The following is a 23,483-nucleotide window of genomic DNA, read 5'->3' on the forward strand; positions in this document are numbered from 1 at the left end:
ACAATGATAGATGTTAACTAGACTTATTTGGGAGATCATTTCAGAATGTATACAATAGCAAAACACTATCTTGTACAGTGGGAACTGCTATTTGTCAATTATATCTCAAATTTTAAAAAAATTAAATAAAAGAATAAGTATTATTAATCTTGACATCAGACTTGAGCCTCTGTACTTTCTCTATTTAACCTACTCTGAAACTTTCTATAACCTACTCTGAAATGTTGATTTCACACTCTCTGATTATTTTGAAATATAGTTATTGAGGCTCACCTTGCACTTTCAAGCCTGAGTGCTTATAAAAACGTTTCTTCAGACTATCTCTTCCTAAAAACAAAGACATCTTTCAAGATTCATCTCAGGTACTTCATCAACTGTGAACCTTTTCTTGAATTTTTCTTTTAGGCATAGTCATAGACCTTCTTTTGTCTCCACAACTCTTAATAGGATCTTTGTCATAGTACTTTTGACAGAGTATTAAAATTGTTTTTAGCTCCTAAGATGCTTGTATGATAATAAAATGTGATATTTTCTGGTGCCATGGACCTAAACTACCTGCTCTACCCAACTTAAAATCCAAGTTTCAGTATTTATTGGGTGTTGGGCCATGGGGAATTATTTAATTTTCCTGTGCCTCAGTTTTCTGATAAGCAAAATGGGGCTACCAATAATTGTCGTGATAGTGCTGTTGTGAAGATTACATGAATTTATGTAAGTAAAGAAATTAAAATAGTGCCCTAAGACACTCATTAAAACTTATCTGTTATAACTGAAATCTAAAGACATTGATACTTTACTCCCACAAGGCTTAACACTTTCTGAAATGATAATGCATTCTCAATTAGAAATATGTTGAATAAATGCCTCTCAAATTAGGGATTAGATATACTGCAATATTGAATCTTTATGCCATATGCCATATTAAATACTTTCATTTTAAGAATTTCTGCTAACAAGTTCTTCTGAATTGAGACAGAGGCACCCAATTATATTTGATGGTATAAGCAATTTACTCGTGTGTGTGTGTGTGTGTGTGTGTGTGTGTGTGTGTGTATGGGCAGGCACATCTGTGTGTTCCTTTAATGATACTTTTTTGAGGTGACTTTGAGCAATAAGCAATACATGCATTAAACATGTTTGCTTATCAAATTAGTTTCTGTGTTGCTCTGCAATATGGTATTTTATACATATCCAGGTGTTGTAGCAAATTCAATATGTCTATTTGTAAAAAGCATTGGTTTTACCTCTGGACAACCTTGGGATTTATTTGTGTATTAAGTCATAGTCATTATAAGCAATGCCACAGTTTGGTCTTTCTTGAAACGATGTCAACAGTAACATCTGATCCTTTTAAATATTAAATATAACAGTTGTTGAGGCTAATATCCATTAAACCACTCACTCCCTCCTCATTAATTTCTACAGTAAGAAAATCTTTTAATCTTGAAGGTAGGGAAACTTTTTTTTTTCCTCTCAGTAAGTGGAATTTCCTTGTTCTGGGGCTTCCCCGGTGGCTCAGTGGTAAAGAATCCATCTCTCAATGCAGGAGGCACAGGTTTGACCCCTGGTCCAGGAAGACCCCATGGAGAAGGAAATGGCAACCCACTTCAGTATTCTTCCCTGGAAATCCCCATGGACAGAGGAGCCTGGAGTGCTATAGTCCATGTGGGCTTAAAGAGTCAGATATGACTTAGCAACTGAACAATACAATATGTACGTTCTTGCTGCAAAGAAATATACATTAAATCTGAATCTCAATTATAGTGTTTCAGTTGACTATTGTGCTTGGCACTTGTGCATTTTCCTTTTCCTATAACACAGAATTCTATATTATTTATAGTACTGTGTTTTACTGTGAACTGTCTCAAGCCTTCTAGGAAGAGCAGGAGCACAAATATATTTATATATGTTTACACACTTACATATTATGGCTTGAACTGGCCCCAGTGTTATCATATTACTATTCCCATATCTAGAATCATCAAGACAGAGTTAATTAAACTTTAATTAGTTTCCATGTGGAAAGGAAATCTTGGAAACTGCTTTTTCATTTACATTAGAAACATACATTGCCTGAAAACCATACGTTTTCATTATATTTTACAAATGGGGAGCCATGCATCTATGAAAATAATGTTTTAATTTCATAATGGATTAGATCTTAGACCTATTCCTTGCTAATCTATAAATACTGATTCATCTCTTAAATGATTTGGATGAATTCCATACTTTCATATCAATTATAAAAATAGAATTCAAGAGTATCAAACAAAACTTCTATAAGTAGTTCCTAGATCTTTTTAATCATGTCCACTGGGAGGTGAAATTCTACTCTAGCTAGGATAGATTAAAAGTCAATTTCATTAAATTTTCAACAAAATGTCAACTTTCTCACCTCAAATTCTGGCAAGTAAAGGCTAAGGATCTGCTCTAATTAAAGTCAGAATGGCTGCTCAGCAGACATTTGCCAGGAACCTCAATGTGATGTCCAGCTTCCATCACAAGCAGAGTTGACATAACTGACACCCAAGAGACAAAAGTTCTAGAGGTATGCTTCCTCTCCAGTTGTCTTGGATTTCAAAACCCAATCCTTATACTGAATTAATTCACAAGAAATTAGTGTACTATGACATAAAATTATCTTATCACAAAAACGTTACTGATTTTTATACTCTTTGACGTATCAAAGAATATTATAAGCAGAAACAATGTACAGTAACATCCAGGGGACATTCATGCTTTGGGGTGCTTCCCTTAAAAGTTTTGAAGGCCTTTCTTGTGCTCAGGGCTATTTGTGGAGCAATGCCATCTGAGTGGGTTACCCTGGACTCAGTTGAAATTGGTTGGGCTCCAACAGACGGTTCTCCCCTTTATGGTTCTCCCTGACTTTCCATTCAATTTTAGGGTTCACCAGGTACAATATGGACCTCAGAACTAGGATCTGTGGAGTTGTCCTGGGGCAACAAGACTAGATCCTGATTCCTAGGAGCCAGCCTGACAAAGAGATTGCTCCTGCTAAATGGTAATGTATGTTTTTTGCAAGATCACTAAAATTTGGACTGTGAGAATGGTACTCAAAGATTGATTTGATGTGAATCATATTTTATACATAGATAGGTACCCCCACAGAAAATATTTGCTCAGGGCCCCATATCAGTTCAGTTCAGTTGCTCAGTCGTGTCCAACTCTTTGCAACCCCATGAACTGCAGCACACTAGGCCTCCCTGTCCATCACCAGCTCCCAGAGTTTACCCAAACTCATGTCCATTGAGTCAGTGATGCCATCCAACCATCTCATCCTCTGTCGTCCCCTTCTCCCACCTTCAATCTTTCCCAGCATCAGGGTCTTTTCAAATGAGTCATCTCTTCGCATCAGGTGGCCAAAGTATTGGAGTTTCAGCTTCAACATTAGTCCTTCCAATGAACACTCAGGACTGACCTCCTTTAGGATGGACTGGTTGAACCTCCTTGCAGTTCAAGGGACTCTCAAAAGTCTTCTCCAACATCACAGTTCAAAAGCATCATAGGGCCCTATATACCCTAGTGCATTTGTGAAGAACAAATCTGACTCCATATTAGATCTATTTTTTTTTTTTAATCTTTGTGCTTTGTTGCTTATACTTAGTAATACTGGCTCTGCACCATTTGCAAAAGAGTGCTGCCTATATCCTGAAATATGCACCATAGCCCATTTTCAAGACCTTGGCCTTTAAGAGTCCTTTCATATAGAGATAAAAACTTGCAGAATAGAGAATAACATTTGTCTTGGAGGTTTACAGGAACCTCTTGACCTTAGCTATGTGGACACCTGCAAGGACAAAGGATTCCTACACCAAGAAGTTTACAACTAAACACACCCTCCCTTCCCTCACCTTGCCTTTAAAAGTGCTTTGCTGAAACTTTCAGGAGTTCAAGTTTCTTTGGGAAATCACCTGTTTCCTTGCATGGCCCTGCAATAAAACTTTCTCTGCTCCAAATGTTAACATTTTAGTTTGTTCAGCCTCACTGTGCATCAATCACAGTGTTTGGTAACATGAGGGCAACCTGACTATGTGTTCATTTTCAATAAACGTTCTAGTTGAAGACCTTCCTCACTATATTATTCAATATTTTTAAAATACATTTCTAAGAGGTAAGTCTTAAAATCATAGGGCAAAGAATTTAGCTCTTAAATAAATTTGTTTCATTTAAGCCAGCATTAGAATCATAAGACTCATCATGTTTCTCATTAGTTTAGATTTTCACAAATCTCTAGGGGCTTTAATATTCCAGAGACATAATCTATTATACCAGTTTCCTAATACTATTTTGACTATGGTTTTCTATTTCTGCTTTAGATTTATTTTAAACTCTCTTCAAACATAAACATTATTTTGTTAAAACCATAGCAAAATCTTTTAGAAAGTTAAAAAAAAAAAACCCTGGAATTAGCAACATGAAACTAAATAAAATATGCATTTTCCTGAAAAAGATTTTGGTGTCATTGATAAGCTCTATGATAGATATGGCTCCAAAGTTGATGTAAGAATAATAGCAGTAAAGCATAAATCTGTTGAAACACGTAGCTGCTATTTTGAGGAAAAAAAAAAAAAAAAAACAACTTTTTTTCTTTAACTAAGAGATTAAAATTTGCATATTGTGTTGAGATTGATGTGCATATATTTGGGTTCCTACATTTATTACTTTGGCCATAAACACCTTTATAAATACCTTACCAAACCTATAATAAAGAGGGTCTCCTGGTGGTCCAGTGATTGATAATCTACTAGACAATACAGGGAACTCTGGTTTGATCCCTGGTCCAGAAAGATCCCACATGCCACAAAGCAACAAAGCCCATGTGCCTGCAATTACTGAGCCCATGTGCCCTAGAACCCATGCTCCACAGCAAGAGAAGCCGCAACAATTAGAAGTCAGCGAACCATGACTATAGACTAGTCCCAGTTGCCGCAACCAAAGTCTGCATGCAGCAGTGAAGCCCCAGCACAAAAAAATGTTACACATAAGTCATCCAGGACTAGAATATAAAAATGTAAAACTTTCAATAAATGCATCATTATCATAATAAAATAAATAAAATAAAAAGAAAAAAAAGAGAGGAAAAAATTAATAAATAAATAACCTATAATAAAAGAATTACTTTAAAGAATAAGCATCCAAATTAAATACAGATCTTCAACTTAGACCAGAGCTACATCCCAATAAAACCACTGTCAATTGAAAACATTTTTAAGTCGAAATGCATTTAATACACTTATCCTACTGAATATCATTACTTAGTCTGACAGACTTAAACATTCTCAAAACACACTAACCAACAGTCAGGAAATCATCTAGCACAAAGCCGACTTTATAATAAGGTGCTGACTATCTCGTGTAGTTTATTAAATACTGTAGTAAAAGTGAAAAACAGATTGGCTGTGTAAGTATGGAATGCACATTGCTTTTGCAACATTGTAAAGTTTAAAAAAATCTTAAGTCAAACCACTGGAAATCTGGGACTATCTGTACCCCAGAACCACAATCTAAATGGTATAACCTATTTTTTAAGGGGAGGGAAAGGTAGATATTCTGGTCATTCAAAGACATGAACAATTTAGAATACTTATACCTCCTGATTTTTTCCTGTGTTTCTTGCTGGTAAACAATTCCAGAATGGATATGGCCAGTAATGTGCTATAGTAACACTTTTAGTTACATTTACACATGTTAACTTCATGACTTTGGTGAATAATGTCAAAAATAGGAATATAATATATACTAACTTCATTAAAATAACCAAGGAGAATTGAAGCAAAGAGGGATGAAATGATATTCCAAAGCTTACCCGGGTCATTGAGTCAGGAAGAGAAACCAGGTCTCTTGATCTCAATTCCAGTGTTCTACTCACTGGTTTGTTCAACTCCTGTGCAAAACATCCATACACAATACACAATGCATAAGCCCCCTTGCTATCAAGTTGTTGTCAAAAGAAACACTCATTACCTTTCCCACATACTGAGGCTCGGAGCCCATGTATTCCTCCAGCACAAAAAATTGATTCCATACCCAGCCACGTTTAACTCGGTGGAAATGTGATCGTTGTCCTGGTAGGTGGATAACATTCTCTCTTAGTTCTGTGGCTAAAGTCTGTTGTGGCTGAGGTTGAAGTGGTGTTAGGAGACCTCCATCAAACAGGACCCAGAGCAGCAGGGATAAACAGTTCCTTGTAAGCATTGGCAAAAGCTTTCCTACAGCAGAGTAATAAAAACTCCAGCACTTAATGTAGAATTGTGGAATCCAGGTTTGAGGTGTCTGTGGCCTCCACCACTTAGCTTTCTGTTTTATTGCAGAAATGATAATGCAGGCATTAATCCTTTTGATGAAAATGCTTCTGCTATATTATATTCCATCTAAAGGGACCTATAAAACAGATTAACAAAGATACATTAAATTGATAGAATTACATGATGATAGTCATCAAAACTCTCATTATATCTGCCAACATTGAAGGAAACAGAGAGAAAAGTCTTTAAAAGAATTATATTAGTAAATGATCACTGCTATTTAACCTGTTAACTTAGATAAAATGTCTAATCATTTTTTACTGACTTGAAAAAGTATGAGTCACAATAAAGCAAGTTTATCATAAATAGAAGCAATCATTTTTTTAATTTAATAACCATTTAAGAGTAAAACAGAGATCACTATTTTTTTTTTACTGAAGTATAGTTAATTTGCAATGTTTCAGGTGTACAACAAAGTAATTAAGTTAGACATATATATATATTCTTTTATATATTTTTCTATTATAGGTTATTATAAGAAATTGAATATAGTTCCCTGTGTTATATAGTAGGTCCCTATTATATGTTTATTTTATATACAGTATATTTTATCCTTTAAATTTAATCTCAAATTGCCAATTCATCTCCCTCCCTTTCCCCTCTGGTAACCATGTTTGTTTTCTAGAAAACAAAGTCCATGAGTCTATTTCTGTTTTGTAAATAAGTTCATTTGTATCACTTGTTTTAGATTCTATATATAAGGGATATTATATGTTATTTGTCTTTCTGTCTCTGACTTACTTCACTTAGTATGGTTATCCCTTATTGCTGTTTAATCTCTAGGTCATGCCCAACTCTTTTGTGACCCCATGGACTGTAGCCTGCCAGGCTCCTCTGTCCATGGGTTTTCCCAGGCAAGACAGTGGAGTGGGTTGCCATTTCCTTCTCCAGGGGATCTTCCAGACCCATGGATTGAACCCATGTCTTCTGCATTGCAGGCAGATTCTTATCACTGAACCCACTAGGGATATGTATGATAATTGCATTATTGCTGCAAATGACAGTATCTGATTCTTTTTTATGGCTGAATAAAATTCCATTGCATATGCATATCTACATATGTCACATTTTCTTTATTCATTCATGTCAATGGACACAGGTTGCTTCCATGTCCTGGTTCTTGTAAGTAGTGCTGCTATAGATATTGGAAAGCATACATCTTGTTGAATTAGAATTCTTCACTGGGATTATGCTTTTTAAAGTGAACTGAGAGTAGGATTTCATAGCCTTAGGACAACTGACATTTGGGGTTGGATAACTCTTTGTTGCTGGGGGGCCAGCATGTACATTTTGTGAATCCTAGAAACACCACCTATCTTTCACTCAATAGATGAGAGTAGCATTCTCCCCCACTGCTAGTTGTGATAACCAAAAAATGTCTCCAGCCATTGCCAAATATCCCCTGAAAGGAGCAAAATAGATCAAGATTTAGAATCACAGATTTAGAGAATAAGGAAAAAACAAAGCAGTTTTAAAGAAACAAAAAATCATGAAGTTAGAGAATAGGAAGTATACGACCATGCATGAAAGAACATTCACTGGAAGGATTAACACTGAAGATGAAGCTCCAAAACTTTGGCTACCTGATGCAAAGAGCTGACTCATTGGAAAAGACCTTGATGCTGGGAAAGAGGAAAAGGAGAAGAGGATGGCAGACACTGAGATGGTTGGATGGCATCACTTACTCAACGGACATGAATTTGAGTGAACTCCCAGAGATAGCGGAGGACAGAGGAACCTGGTGGGCTATAGTTAATGAGGTTGCAAAGATTCAGACAGGACTTAATAATTGAGCAACAACAACAATGAAAGAATAACGTAAATTCGCTAAACGAAAATGATCTAAGATGTATGAAATTGAGAAAAATGTCAGATGGCTTTATAAGGCTTTATAAGCTTTAATGTTTAACAAAATGCTTCTCTAGTCCTGGCATACTAGAAATACTGGGATACAGAGGAATTATTTCATATATGTGTGTGACTCAAAGCAACCTTGAATCAGTATCAGATGGATAATCTCTACTTTGCATTTAGGTAAAACTGAGCTTTCAACATTTTCCTTACAACAAACACTTTTTTTCATTCACTTATCTAAGGTTTGAACAGCTAAGATGTACTAGGTTCTTTGTAATACAGTAGGTAAGGAAACAGACATGATTCTTACCTTTTCTTAAATCAGGAATGGAAAACAAATATAGTCAAATACATAAATGAGGCAAATTTACCAATGCTGTGGGAAAAAAAAAGCAAATAGAATATCCTGATGGCAAAATTTAAGTGGTCAGAACTTAAATTAGCAAAAGTCTGCCATAGGTGACAATTGCAATGAGAATTAAAAATAAGAGCTATGTTATATTCTTCAAGCAGCAATGGAAAAAGGTGGCTCCAGCCAGGGAAGCTTCACACATTGGCACTAGGGGAACATTGCCCACAGCCTTCTCAGAGGTTTCCAAAGGTCAAGAATGTCAGAAGTCAGAAATCATATATAGTGCTTCCAAAACAAGACAACTAAAATAAAAATCAACTTATGTTTAATCACATGCCTATAAAACAGGGCATTTTGTCAACCTTTCGGTTGCAATTTGGTTTAGTGATTTTTCAGCTAGATATAATATAAAGTATAATGCATTCTTTACATATATTCAAAAGGAAAAAATGTGGAAGCAATTCACTGAAGATAAGATGTGAGATGGGGAGGGTCTAAAAGTTATACTCTGAGAGCATCCTACAATGACTCTCAAAAGGAGAAATAAAGTAGGATCTATTTTTTTTCCTCTGGCCTAAAGGGATGCACCTGTTAGCTACCAGCAAAAACATGAACTGTATATATTTTATTGCATCCTTTCATTCTGGCAAAATAATGTTCATAAAAAGTTAACTTAGACTTATATTGTCCAATATGGGAACCACTAGCCATATGTGGCTGTGGAGTTGAAATTTGGCAATTCGATATTGAGATGTCCTCTAACTTTTCAATTATATACCACATTTCAAAAAATTACTACAAAAAATAAGAATGTAAAAGATCTCATTATTGATTTCTACATTTATTTTTTGTTGACATGCTAACAGTTTGGGTAAAGAAGGTTTGTTGTTCACTCACTAAGTTATGTCTGACTCTGTGATCCCATGGACTGCAGCATGCCAGACTTCTCTGTCCTTCACCATCTCCCAGAGTTTGCTTAAACTCATGTCCATTGAGTGGGTGATGCCATCCAATCATCTCATTCTCTGTTGACCTCTTTTCTCCTTCCCTCAATCAGAAGGTTAAATAAATATAAACTATTACATTAATTTGACCTATTTCTTTTCCTTTTTTAATGTGATTACTAGAAAATTACAATTATAGATGTAGTTTGCATTTGTGACTTGCATTGTTCTCTACCACGTAGCACTGACTTAAATAAGAGTTTAAATCACAACTGTGATTTCTACTTAAGTCATATATATTTTAATATTCAGAATAGAATATCTAGCACATCATGTTTGTATGACAATATATTGGGATGTCAGAGGAAATTTGCAACTATATGCATTAAGCCTGTGTAAAAATAAGGCACATATTTTCCTCAGCTGTTTTCAAGTTTAAAGTACTGACATCTAAAGTGTTTGAATTCTTGAACTTTCTGTTTTGCCCATGTTTCTTCCCCTACTCATGTCAATCCGACCCTTGGCATTTACAGAACAAATGGGGAGATAAACATAAGTAGAAAAGATGGATAGCAGGAACTCTAACTTTCCATACCTAGTCTATTGCATATAATTAGGTTGTCTTTTTGCCTTTGTGCTTCATTGATTTTTTTTTCTCCTCCACTTTTTTTGGGGAGGTGTGAGGTATAAAAATTCAAATTTTAGTGAGTATTGACTCCTAAAGTTATTTCTTTAAACAAGTGTCTTTTTATTTTACATCAGCGATTTTTGATATTGGACAGGTAGCTATATTCCATCATCAGCATCATCAGTATAGGTCCAGCTACCCATTATCCTTGAAAGCTGAGGATCCGAAATCTATTTGGACCTCCTTTTAAAGGAGTCTTTCAGAAATTCTAATTAGCTCATGGCTTCCCCCTTTGTTACCCAAGAATCCTTGCTTATTTAAGGGGATTAGCTCATAAATTATTGATAATTGAAGAAGAATATGAAAGTAACATAGAAAGAATGTTTTTTATAAGCTAATTCCACAACACCTTAAAGATTAACATCACCAAAAACAGCCTCTAAATGCAAAACATTGTCATGAGGCTGAAGTTAAATGGAGCCACACCGTGGTACAACATCCCCCCATTTCCCTCACCTGGTGCCCACGTCTTGTTCTATCCTTTGACTCTCTCTGGACACATATTCTACCCATCCCACTGTATTCTTCTACTTTTTCATGCATTCCCCTTTATTTCCCTCTTTCTCTAAGTAGACTGATCCTTACTCATATCCCTGCCATCAAATTACTTTCTCTTTTTTTGTTACAATGCATTTTTATATTTAGAGGAATATTTATGAATAGTTTTGCTGTTATTTTCATTAGGATGGTGATGGTTAGGATTGACCATACAGGTCTGAGAGATATGCACATAATCTTATCCTTTGCCATGAATGTTGCTGGTTTGATATGTATTCTGCAGAAGGCAAAGCTTTTTAGGAACTCAAATACCACACTGGAGTGGAAAGATCTGTAATTAACATTGTAAAGTCTTCTCTCTGCTCACTGGGGATGTAACATATAGACCGATGATTATAGTTAATGCTGTAGTGTATGTCTGGAAGTTGTTAAGAGAGTAGGTCTTAAAAGCCAGGCCTTTTATGATATTCATGAGCCTAACAGTTCATGAACTGCACAATCTCCCTCTGCATTACTCTAGACCCTGGCCATTCTCTCCCTCTCTCAAACCCTTTATTGATAAATGATATTAACAACATAATAAGTTGTATTACAGGTGTATTTGTATGATTATTTTTCCAGTTGTCTGAGTAGAGTGACAAAGGGCTAAGAGAGTAGCAATGATGACTCTATTGTCAGCCGTTCTCAGCTGTTCTCTTCCTGGCATCCACAATGACACATGGTAAGTACCAAACACACATTTGTTAAGTGTGAGTGAGTAAGTCATTGAATGATGGTATCTAACTTTTATTGAAAACTTACTATGTTCCATATACTGTTATGTGTTCTGTATCAGTACAATTGTTCTGTGAAGGGGGATCTATTATACCCATCTGACAGATAAAACAGAGAAACAAAGAATCTAAATGACTTGATGGTTATCCACAGACAAGCACATAGGCAGTGTGTTTGAATCTGGGCAGTCTGACTCAGGAGCCCATGCCTTTGGATTCTATTCTACACTATACAATGAATCCATAAATAAATGAGAATTTCAAGGGCTTCAAATCCCAGTAAGATAATGAATATGAGCTTAAAGACCTGAGTTCAAAATTCATTTTCCAAATTGAGTACATATTTCAATATTGGGCAGCATAAACTTTCTTAGACTCACTTAGATCTTCTGTGAAATTAGAAGATCTGAAGCAATCAGGTCAATATAGTTCCTCTGAAGTTAGGAGGTTCAGGAATCCCAGCCCTCACCCAATTATGTGTGAAAATAGACACATAATTCTAGGCAGAGAAGGATAAAAGAAAATAAAAAACTGTAATTGACAAGGTTGCTGAGCTACAGGATTACATGGTGACTGAAAATTCAAAAACTGCACAATAGTCCTGCTAATCCACGCAGCAAGGTGCAGGACAGACCAGGTCACCCGAAGCTGACAGGAAGATAAGGTCTTTTCCAGCTGTCCAGCTTCTTCCCTCTTAGACTGAACTGGGGGTGCCATCCTTATGTCAATCACATAAGTGGTCAGCGTGTGGGACCAAAGTGAAGACCCTGAATTCGGGAGTCACTTCCAGTACTGGTATAGTTGCATGCGAAGTCACTTCAGTCATGTCAGACTCTTTGTGACCTTATGAACGGTAACCTCCCAGACTCCTCTGTCCAAGGGATTCTCCAGCAAGAATACTGGAGTGGATTGCCGTGTACTCCTCTAGGGAATCTTCCTGACCCAGGGATTGAACCCACATCTCTGATGTCTCCTGTATTGGCAGGCAGGTTCTTTACAACTAGCACCACCTGGAAAGTCCCTTGGTATAATTAAAAAAGAAAAAAAATAATAAAATAAGTAAAAAAGATAGGCTTTGGAACAAGAGAGGTCTGAGGACTAATTCCTAATGAAGTCATAGCATAGTTCTATGCTAAGTAACTGTCTGTTAGCATTTGAATTGTGGAGGTGCAATCAACAATATTCTTATGTCTGTACAGCTATCTGCATGAAGAAATACAGTATATGCTAATCTCATCACTCAATTAGAACATGTGTACACTTGTATTTCCTAACTCATATTATCACATTATGATCCTAAAATCCACTCCAAGACTATAATATTGCGGTGCTTTAGTTAAGAGGGGGCAGATATTATTTTCAGTGGATGATGCCACTCCCAGCAGATCCCAGCCTCCAGCAACAGTTGTCAGCCAGGGAGCTTTTAAAGTGTTATATCACAACAAATGTAATGCAAGGAGATTGAAGGACTCCAGTTCTTAAGCGAAAGAGGAACAACTCCCCCGGGTATGAAATGTAACCAAAATTACAAGGAAAAACTATGTGGAGTCACCAACCTGGGTACACTTGCCCCGATACCAATGGTGCTGTTGTAAGAATAATAGAGCCTTGTTCTGAGGTGTCAGCACCCTATGGAAACATGTGAACTTTAAAGAAGACATATTTGTTACAAAGAACATCACCAGAGATGCATTTTATTCCCTATACTGGATTTCAGGCATAGTGTTTAAAATTTTATATTTGTCTATTATTCCTAAACTTTTGTGGAGCCAAAGTGGCTTTCCAAAGACTTTCCAAACCCGCAGATGAGTCTCTGGAGCCAAACATTGCTTTTAGCAGAAGGGGAATTTTAAACCACAGTCATATATCAAAGCCGGTGGATACTCAGATGTGAAATACCCACTGACAGCTTTTCCATTGTGTGTGTTAAAAACTGAGAGATACCCAAAGGCTATGGTTTCTTGTAGTTTTGTTTTTTTGGGTGTGCTTGCTTTTTAAATTTTGGGTGTGTTTGCTTTTAAGAATACTTCTGAAAAGGGGTCTATTATATGTGAATTACTCTGAAACTGTCTATATTACAAGATGTCTTATTAGGCTGACAGATACAAGTAGTTCTCAACTGTGTGTAACATTCTAAGGCTAACTGCAAAATGGGTAACTCTTTAATAGTGACTATGACTATGAATTAATTTCTCAAGAGTACTTGTTAAATATTTTACATAACCATGATTTACACATTTGTATAAAATATAATTTGCATTTTATATAAAAATAAATAATTTATATTTGTATAAACTTTACATATATCTAAGTACCCTCTGTTTTGGTATATGACCATATTGCTCATGCTTAGTCACTCAGTTGTGTCTGACTCTTTGCGACCCCGTGGGTTACAGCACATCAGTCTTCCCTGTCCTTGCCCATCTCCTGGAGCTTGCTCAAAATGCCATCCAACCATCTTGTCCTCTGTCATCTCCTTCTCCTCCTGCCTTCTATCTTTCCCAGCATCAGGGTCTTTCCAACGAGTTGTCTCTTGGGATGCCTTGGAGATGAGCAAATATCCCTACCACATCTCTGTTGGTCCTAGTAAGCCCACACCAAAAGGAAAGTGTAAACTCTTTCAGGTGCAGTAAAACCTTAACCCCAACTTTCCTATTTTACAAATGACACAAATGAGTAGAGAAGTACTGGTGGTAAACCCCTTTCATTCTCTTTTAGAAGTGAAATAAGGATGCTTGAAGGTAATAAATATTTTATGATTTTGATTTGTGAAGTTCATTAATCCTTGCCCTCTAACTTATCCTGGTGGCTCAGATGAAAAAGAGTCTGCCTGCAATATGGGAGACATGGGCTCTATCTCTGGGTTGGGAAGATCCCCTGGAGAAGGAACTGACAACCCACTCCAGTATTCTTGCCTGGGAAATCACATGGATGGAGGTGCCTGGCAGATTACAGTCAATGGAGTTGCAAAGAGTCAGACACGACTGAGCGACTTCACTTTCACATTCTCTGACTTATCCAGACCCTACTCTTTACTCTATATAGTACTTGTACACAGTGAAAGTGAAATTGTCAGTCGTTCAGTCGCATCCAAATCTTTGTGACCCCATGAACTGTAGCCTGACAGGTTCCTCTGTCCATGCTGTTGTTCAGTCAAGAATACTCGAGTGGGTTGCCATGCCCTCCTCCAGGGAATCTTCCCAACCAAAGGATCAAACTTGGGTCTCCTGCATTGCAGGCAGATTCTTTACCTTCTGAGCCACCAGGGAAGCTACATATGTACACAATAAATATGCTGTAAATATATAGTATATATGCTACTTATATAGAGTAAATGATACTGATACCTCCAATAAGCTAAGAAAAAATATTATGGGAAAAGAAGAGAAACTCAACACGGGCATCTTTCCAGTATGGATGACAAGGAATACAATCTCTCTTTCCCTCTCAGAAGAGAGATTTGAGTACACATTTACTTCATGGTATGGTTTCAACTGCATTGTTAGAACACTCTTGATGTCATGTCCTGAAATGGCACTTTACCTCTTTGATCTTCCTCTGAAAAACCAGTAACAATAGTCTTATCATAAGAAATACATTAGACAAGTCCTGACTGAGTGACATTTTCTAAAATGCCAGAGCAGTACTTTTCAAAACTTTGAATGTTGTCAAAAACAAGGGAAATATGGAAAGCTATCATAGGCAAGAGATGCCTAAGGAATCATGAAAAGTAGATGTAATAGTTGAGATTTTGGAACAGGAAAAGGACATTAGGTAAGAACTTACAAAATTTGAATAAAGTATGAACTTTAGTTAATAATAATGTGTCAATATTTGTTATTTAATTGTAACAAAATCTTCATGCTAATATAAGATATTATCTTAGAGGTATTGGTTATATGTGTGTTCTCTGTACTACTGAATAGTATTCTCAATACTATGGAAATATTGTTTCAATATTTCTGTAAATTTAAAGATGTTCAAAGATAAAGTTTATTAAAAAAAGGGGGGGGAATCCAGAAATTCAGTAATGATGATATTTAAACAGAAGGGCAAAGGGAATCCCCAGCGCAAAAGAATGGAAAAAAAAGAACAATTCCAAGAGGTATTAATACCAAGGAGGAGAAATTAATGGATTAAAACAAATGATTTGCATGTTTTTAAATGACAGAGAAAAAGTCATGCTTCTTCTCAAGTATGTTGATGAAATAATGATTAATATAAAAAAGAGGCAATTATTCATTCCTAGAAAATAAACAAAATATGACTAGAAATGTAACTGAATTGTATTACAACAAGATTATATTAAAAAATGAGGCTACACCTTTTGAGGCATTTTGAGCTTACTTATTTACCACATGAAACAATACTCTGATGCAAATATTCACAAGAAATATTTGGTTAACAGGCTTCAGCACAAAGTCAGTTCTTAAAAGAGTGAAAAATCTGGCTTAAAACTCAACATTCAAAAAACTAAGATCATGGCATTAGGTCCCATACTTCATGGCAAACAGATGGGTAAGCAATGGAAATAGTGACAGACTTTCTTTTCTTGGGCTCCAAAATCACTGCAGATGGTAACTGCAGTCTTGAAACTAAAACATGCTGGCTCCTTAGAAGAAAAACTATGATCAAACTAGACAGCATATTAAAAAGCAGAGACATTACTTTGCCTACAAATGTCCATCTAGTCAAAGCTATGGTTTTTCCAGTAGTCATGTATGAATGTGAGAGTTGGACTATAAAGAAAGCTGAGTGCCAAAGAATTGATGCTTTTGAACTGTGGTGTTCAAGAAGACTCTTGAGAGTCCCTTGGACTGCAAGGAGTTCCAACCAGTCCATCCTAAAGGAGATCAATCCTGGGTGTTCATTGGAAGGACTGATGCTGAGGCTGAAATTCCGGTACTTTGGCCACCTGATGGGAAGAACGGACTCCTTGGAAAAGCCCCTGATATTGGGAAAGATTGAAGGCAGGATGAGAAAGGGATGCAGAGGATGAGATGGTTGAACGGTATCACAACTTGATGGACATGAGTTTGAGCAAGCTCCAGGAGTTGGTGATGGACAGGGAAGCCTGGCATGCTGCAGTCCATGGGGTTTCAGAGTCAGACATGACTGAGTGACTGAACTGACTGACTTTCTAAAAGACACAGGAGATATTTACATGGAATCATGGGATAAGATCAGGAGAAAAATAATTTCTTCAGAGTTCTGTTCAGAGCATCTGAGCTCAGTCGCTAATTTGTGTCAGACTCTTTATGACCCCATGGGCTATAGCCTGCCAGACTCCTCTGTCCATGGATTTTCCAGGAAAGAATACTGCAGTGGGTTGGCATTTTCTCCTCCTGAAGATCTTCGTGAACCAGGAATCAGACCTAATTCTCTTGAGTCTCCTGCATTAGCAAGCGGTTTCTTTACCACTGTAGCACCTGGGAAGCCTCTATTCAGAGACTGCCTTGTAAATGATGGAAATTTTTGTAATGGTAATAATTCAAGGGCTGGAAATAATAGGATACCCATTTTTTTTTTTTACCAATTTCATGATGCCTGGAAGTAGGAGGTCTTAAGTTGGAAAATAGTTTGGATTCTTTTATTGCATTGAAATTCTGTATCAACAAAATAAGGGAAAATGCTTAGCCCTGACAGATTGAGAAAAACGTACAAGAAGCCAGACACTAGGGACTGATGGATAGCTGCTTAGACAATCAGCTTAGAGTAAGACTGGAGTAAATCCCAGTTCTAGAAAAAGAGCCAAGATTGTCCAAAGGATGTTAAACTTCATCACACCCCTGAGTTGTCTTCCTGAATTTTCAATTGTATGGGGCTACTCAGTACTAGAAGGGGGGAAAAAAGGAAATTACAACATGTACATTCTGTGAGTAAAACTAAATAGGGTATGGAATTCTATACTTCAGAATAGCACATTAAGGAGTTCAGTAGACACTCTTCAAAGCAAAACAGCAATTTTACTAAGAAAATTATTTAAAAACAATCACTCAAAATTGCTAGAAATTGTCTTGCTGTTGCTGCTAAGTCGCTTTAGTCGTGTCTGACTCTGTGCAACCCCATAGATGGCAGCCCAAGCATATACAATAAACACAGAAACATTCATTTGAGTAACTCTACTATATTTTGGTGGGTTTCCCAGGTGTCTCAGTGGATATAGAATCCTCCTGCAATGTAGGAAACACAAGAGATGTGAGTTCGATCCCTGGATCAGGAAGATCTCCTGGAGGAAGGCATGACCACCCATCCCAGTATTCTTACCTGGAGAATCCCATGGACAGAGGAGCCTGGTGGGCTACTGTCCATAGGGTCGCAAAGAATTGTACATGACTGAAGCAACAGGGCACACACACACTACATCTTGGTAATAACAGAAAGAGTCTGTGACATTGAGCCATGACCTGCTTTCTTAGATGATATTATTAAATGTACATGTTCCAGGTTTGTGTTACAGAAGCTCTCTGCTTTGGGCAGAAACAGCCAGAAAGCTGAAGCCTCCTACTTTGCCCAGCTCCTAATCTCAAGCTTGGATTTCATCTTGGGAGGAAAAAGCTGGCAGTAGCATTTCCATAGCGTGAGGCCATGCCCTACAGGAAGAGCAGATGCAGGTTCTCACTGTCCCAGAGAGACAGTGAGTAGGTATTGTTCCCAAGGGAAAGGAAGGCCAAAAGCATAAACAGCTCCAGGGCTGCACCTGAGAGGACACTTTATTTCAAACAGAACATGAAGTCCTTGTCTAAAACTGCTGTGGACAATGATGGTGATATTGTGCATGCGTGCTAAGCCACTCAGTCAAGCCTGGCTCTTTGCGACCCCATGGACTGTAGCCTGCCAGGCTCCTCTGTCCATGGCATTCTCCAGGCAAGAATACTGGAGTGGGTTGCTATGCCCTCCTCTAGGAGATCTTCCCAACCCAGGGATCAGACCTGCATATCTTATGTCTCCTGCACCAGCAAGCGAGTTCTTTATCTCTAGTGCCACCTGGGAAGCAAAGAATTTTGTAAGTCTGTGACACAAGCAAAGTGGAAGAGCAGCCAAGAGTTTAATAGCAAGAACCAGGAAAAGGGCAACAAAGAGGAGCCCTTTGGGGTCAGTCAACTCTGGGAAGTAGAAAGGTGTGCATATGTGCTAAGCTGTACTCATCCCTAGAGATTACTGCCGGGATAAACCAGATATGAAGGAATTCCCTAGGCTGCACTCAGACCATCAACATGGGCAGGTGTGGGTGCAGGGTAGAGGGGTGGTTCACTGGCACAAGGAGCTTAAATACAACTCATACCAATCATCTCTTGCAATCATGGAGAATGTGTGTATTCCCATTTCTGTGCCCTCGTAGAAGTAATTAGAGGCAGAATCTTTTAGGTATCAGGTTGCACCTAAACATGGAGCAAAAAAGTACAAATTCATTACTCAGTAATGGCAGCTTACAAGTCACACAGATATCCAGTGGTAGAGGGCAAAAGTCTGACCATCTAAGAGGCTGCAGCACAGTCACTGGCCGATAGGTGGCTTCTGCTAATGCAGGACCGATACCATAGGGAGCCAGGTTGAAAGATGCACAGGAGCAAACAAACATGAACAGGCACATCAGACGCCACACGTTTTGTGGAGGTAATATACTTTTCCAAATAAGTTCACCTAAGTCACTGAACAAATAAATGCCCAAGCAAACAACACCAAGAGCAAATGCCAGGGGAGGGGATTAGAACTTCAATAACTACTGCTGTTACAATATATTAGGTATAAAGTCCACTCTTCAGCCCTTACAAAGGAACATGTACCTGTGACCCACACATGGGGGGTAAAAAACAGAGAAATTAGCCTTGGAAGGGGCTCAGAAGGTGAACTGAGGAAGCGAAAGCTTCAAAGTAGCTACTGTAAACATGGCTTTAGAGTTAATAGGTGTCCACTATATACAACCTGGGGGCCAATTTACAGGGTCTATTTTTGCCTCATTTCTGCAGCAGCAAGCAACGGAATATTATTTGGGCTGAAAAGAATAGAATACTGATATATGCTGCAACATTGATGTACACTGAAAACATAGTGCAAAAAGGAAGACACTAGCCACAGAGAGACCACGTGTTGCATGAGTATAATTCATATGAAATGTCCAAACTGCAAATATATAAAAACAGAGAGTAGATTAGTGGTTGCCTAAGGCTGGTACTTGAAGCAAAGTGTGAGGACTGATTGCTAATGTGTTTGGGACTTCTTCCAGAAAGTACAGAACATATCTAAAATCAGATTGTGATGATGTTTGCATACTCACGTGAATATACCAATAAAACACTGAATTTTATAGTGCAAGTGGGTGAATTGTGTGGTATGGAAATAATATCACAATAAAACTATTACCAAAATACAGACACAGACACAAGACAAGCACAAATGACCAAATGGAGAATTTCACAGCCAAGATTTTGGACTGGATTTAGGGTACCTGAAATTGTCTTTGTTTCCTGAAATAAATTGAATCAAGTGGAGTCACAAGGCACCTGCTAATAGATTTTTACATGATAGTGGTCAGCCTCTACCCCAGTACTCACCTATGACTTGTATTTGAGACTATGTTCACTGATTTGCCACTGCTACTAAACTGGGTTTCATCATGACCACCTAAGTATTATGTACATCCTTTGAATGGTTACAGAAATTCATCGGTGCTGGAGATAGTCCCACATTTTCTCATTTACACTGCATTCTGATTCAGTGGGGTATACTGTTAGTGTATGATTTTCTTCCAACACACAAAGGTAGTGCATTCTTTCAAATGGTGGCATTGAACTTGAGTAAAAGAGAGGTCTGAATCCATGCCTAGACTTACTTGCCAGACTAAGCCTTGAAAGCACCCTCACTGATATCCTAGGCAACCTGATCCAGTGTAAGCAAAAGAGCCCTTGGGTTGCAAAAATAGACACCATTCTAATCTTTATGGAGAACCACAAAGACTTAAATAATACTACTATTAATGGAGTGAAGAGTTTCACTCACCAGAATCCCAGAGGGAACAAATTCAGTACAAAATGAGGCTGAGATTAGCACAAACTATATTTTTAAGAGGAATGCTTTAAGGAAGAAAGTATTGACTACAAGACCATCATGACAGTGAGGAGACACGGTGGGCTGAAGGTAGGTGGGCCTGGGGAGGGCAGAAGGGAATAGGGAAGGAGATTTTGGAGATGGGTTTTCATTTGGAGGATTTTAGTTAGCATAAAAAGGCATTAGGATGGCCCAGCCTCATATCAGAACACACAAATAATTAAGGCTATAAAACTATTGGATTTCTGAAAATCAAGAAAATATATTATCTCTAATTTAAAAAAATGTTTCTATGTACTGACTAATTTTAAAATGAGTTTCTGACTCCTAAACCTTATATGAAATACTAGAGACGTTTTCTTGCAAATTATTTGATGGATAATGAGGGATATATTCAGGTTCATAAATTAATATCAAATTTTAATTTTTCAAATAGAAAAATAGTGGGGGTTGGAGAGGAAAAGGAAGAACTATCACAGGAAAAGAAAAACAATGAGCAGCACATATTCTCTAAATCCGTAATTCCAGACAATACTGAGATTGTACAAAGTTTGCAAGACTATTTTTTCCTAGAATTACCTCAAATTCTTCTCTGTCTCTTAATGCACCTAATTATAAAGCTTCAAATGAGAATCATCAAAACTTTTCTGTAACTCTCTTTTAAAGTCTTCTCCATATTGCTATGGTGTCTCTGCTATATGCCACATTGTAATTTTTTCACTTATAAAACCCACACTACTAAAATATATATTTATTTAAATTATAAATTACTGTATTGCCCTCCTGATATATTAAAATATCATTGTATAATACATCATGGCCCTTCTGACTTCCATATGCTACAGGACATAAATGGATTTTCTTCTTTGGGGAACCACTCTACAATTTAACTTATCAAAATATATTTTATTTATAATCCAATTATTTAACCAGTTGAAGGATACATATTATTTACCAAGGTACCAGCTGTGTATGTGAAATTTATTCTTGATCCCTTTTGCAATAGTATTTTACTGTAGAGTATTACTTCCATAGTATACCATTAGTTTTGTTATAATAAATAATCACTAATATTTGATTATGAAAATTACATATTCCCTCTGTACAGCAATGTGAAAATATGGCATAAAAATAAAATCACTTATATTGACATCTGGATTTTTGCTCATTCTTCAACATACAAATATTTATTTACCACCTAGTATTATCCAGGCACAATTTTAAACACTGCAGCCTGTCACTGAACAAATGGACACAATTTTCTATCTACATCGTGCATTCACTACCGAGATAATAAAAATAATGCTTATGTATTAATAATTATTTGACTATTTTATTCCCATATTTAAAATATTGCTTATGTGTTGTATGTTAATGTATGCTACAATGGGAAATTTGGAATTTATTTACAAGATTGTAGAGCACTACATTTATTTTTCTTCTATTTGCAGATTTCTAAAATTTTATTAATATCAGTATCTCATTAGAAAACTTATAATGCAAAATTGACTCATATTTTTCCAGAATATAGAAGCATAGTGTGTCCAGTGTTTCTATGGACAATTGCCCCATAACCTTAGACTTCCATATGCCAAGAAAGATTTCCCATTTTTCTGAGAGTTATTAAATATAAATGGAGACAGTCCAAATGAAAGTAAATAGAAGAGAGATTGTCAAAAAGTGAGGCCTGTGAAGAAATCACAGAAAAGATATTTTTTAGTTTTTTTAAATCTCATAAATCAAAGGAAGTGGTAAACCATTAATTCCAAAAGATTACATACAAATGATGTAATTCTATAAACTATAAAGAGGAAACTGGGATCCATGTATCAGACAGATTTCTATTAACAGTATAATTTAGGGACTGGCAAATATTTTACATAGTAGACCAGATAAGAAATATATATGGGTCTTAAGGTCTCTGTCATAAGTACCCATCATTTTCATTGTAGCTTGAAAGAAATCACCAACATGCAGCCAGATGGACGTGGGTGTGTTCCAATAGGCCCATATTTACGAAATCAGATATTGAGCAGGATTTGCCCAAAAGTCCATAGCTTGCTAATCTCTACAGTCTGAATATACTTTGAACAGCACCTTTCAAGAGGTACAGTGGAAAGGTATCTTTGAAGTCCATGATAAATCGATATGTATCAGATTTTCCATGTCAATAAGACCATTCTGTTTGTTCAATTCTTTTATTAATTAATACATGAAACATTTAACAATAACTTTGGACTCTACAGGAATATTAAATGAAACATTGTGATGTCTAGGGAGCTTCCTTCATCCTTAAGCATCATTTATTCTTTGTAATTGAGAAAAGAGCTTTTAAATAATGTCCCTTAAGTGTTTCAAAAGGGAAGACATTCTTCAACATACAGTAGGAAGCATACCACACCCCAGAGTGAGGCATAGACCCTAATCTACATTGACCTACATCATTAGAGGCTCTGAAGTCATATCCCAGTGTGATTATTATACATGTTCCCTATGCTCATGATTAATGGATACAGTATTTCAGCAGATGCCACTCTGACTTTCAGCACTTAGAGACGGCAGATGGGTGACAGAGAAAGAAAAAACAAAAGCCATAATTTTGTGACAGTTTCTAATCTTGGATTTGGATGTATCTGGTCTCAAATAAGCAGATCTCACAACATTTCTCTTTCTTTTTTCTTTTATTATTCTTTTCCTTCCTTTATCCTTTCTCTTAAAAGTTGTCATGCTCTTAAAGTAGGTGAAAAATATGTTAACATTGAAACTTAGGAGATGAGATAGATTCTTAGAGCTAACAGTCCAAATTATGGGGTGGGGGGAGGTGGTGTGTAGATTATAGCACCCAGGCAACTGCTCTTCTGCACAGATTTTTCTCAAATGATAAATAAATTGTCTTTTCTTTTCTGGTGTGAACACATAGATGAATATTGACTTGGACAGGTGCTGGGCATGTTTTTAATTTCATAAATTGCATTGCATTCTGTCTTTACTGCCAGTAAA

The 23,483-nt window shown here is 36.9% G+C and overlaps 1 protein-coding gene across 2 annotated transcripts in view; it reads right to left on the reverse strand.

Annotated features, from left to right (window-relative positions):
- Positions 1-23,483, reverse strand: part of CDH12 (cadherin 12) — a 1,181,755-nt gene that overhangs the window by 335,582 nt on the left and 822,690 nt on the right. For both annotated transcript variants that reach the window (XM_086362520.1, XM_086362519.1), the window contains one exon: positions 5,986-6,402. In XM_086362520.1, the coding sequence (XP_086218646.1) occupies positions 5,986-6,216 (231 nt within the window). In that variant the 5' untranslated portion in view covers positions 6,217-6,402. The remainder of the gene's footprint in view (positions 1-5,985; positions 6,403-23,483) is intronic.

This window comes from Bos grunniens, chromosome 20 (assembly GCF_055505025.1).
Source record: "Bos grunniens cultivar Pamir isolate PY7600 chromosome 20, Bosgru_T2T1.0, whole genome shotgun sequence".
Taxonomy (NCBI): domain Eukaryota; kingdom Metazoa; phylum Chordata; class Mammalia; order Artiodactyla; family Bovidae; genus Bos; species Bos grunniens.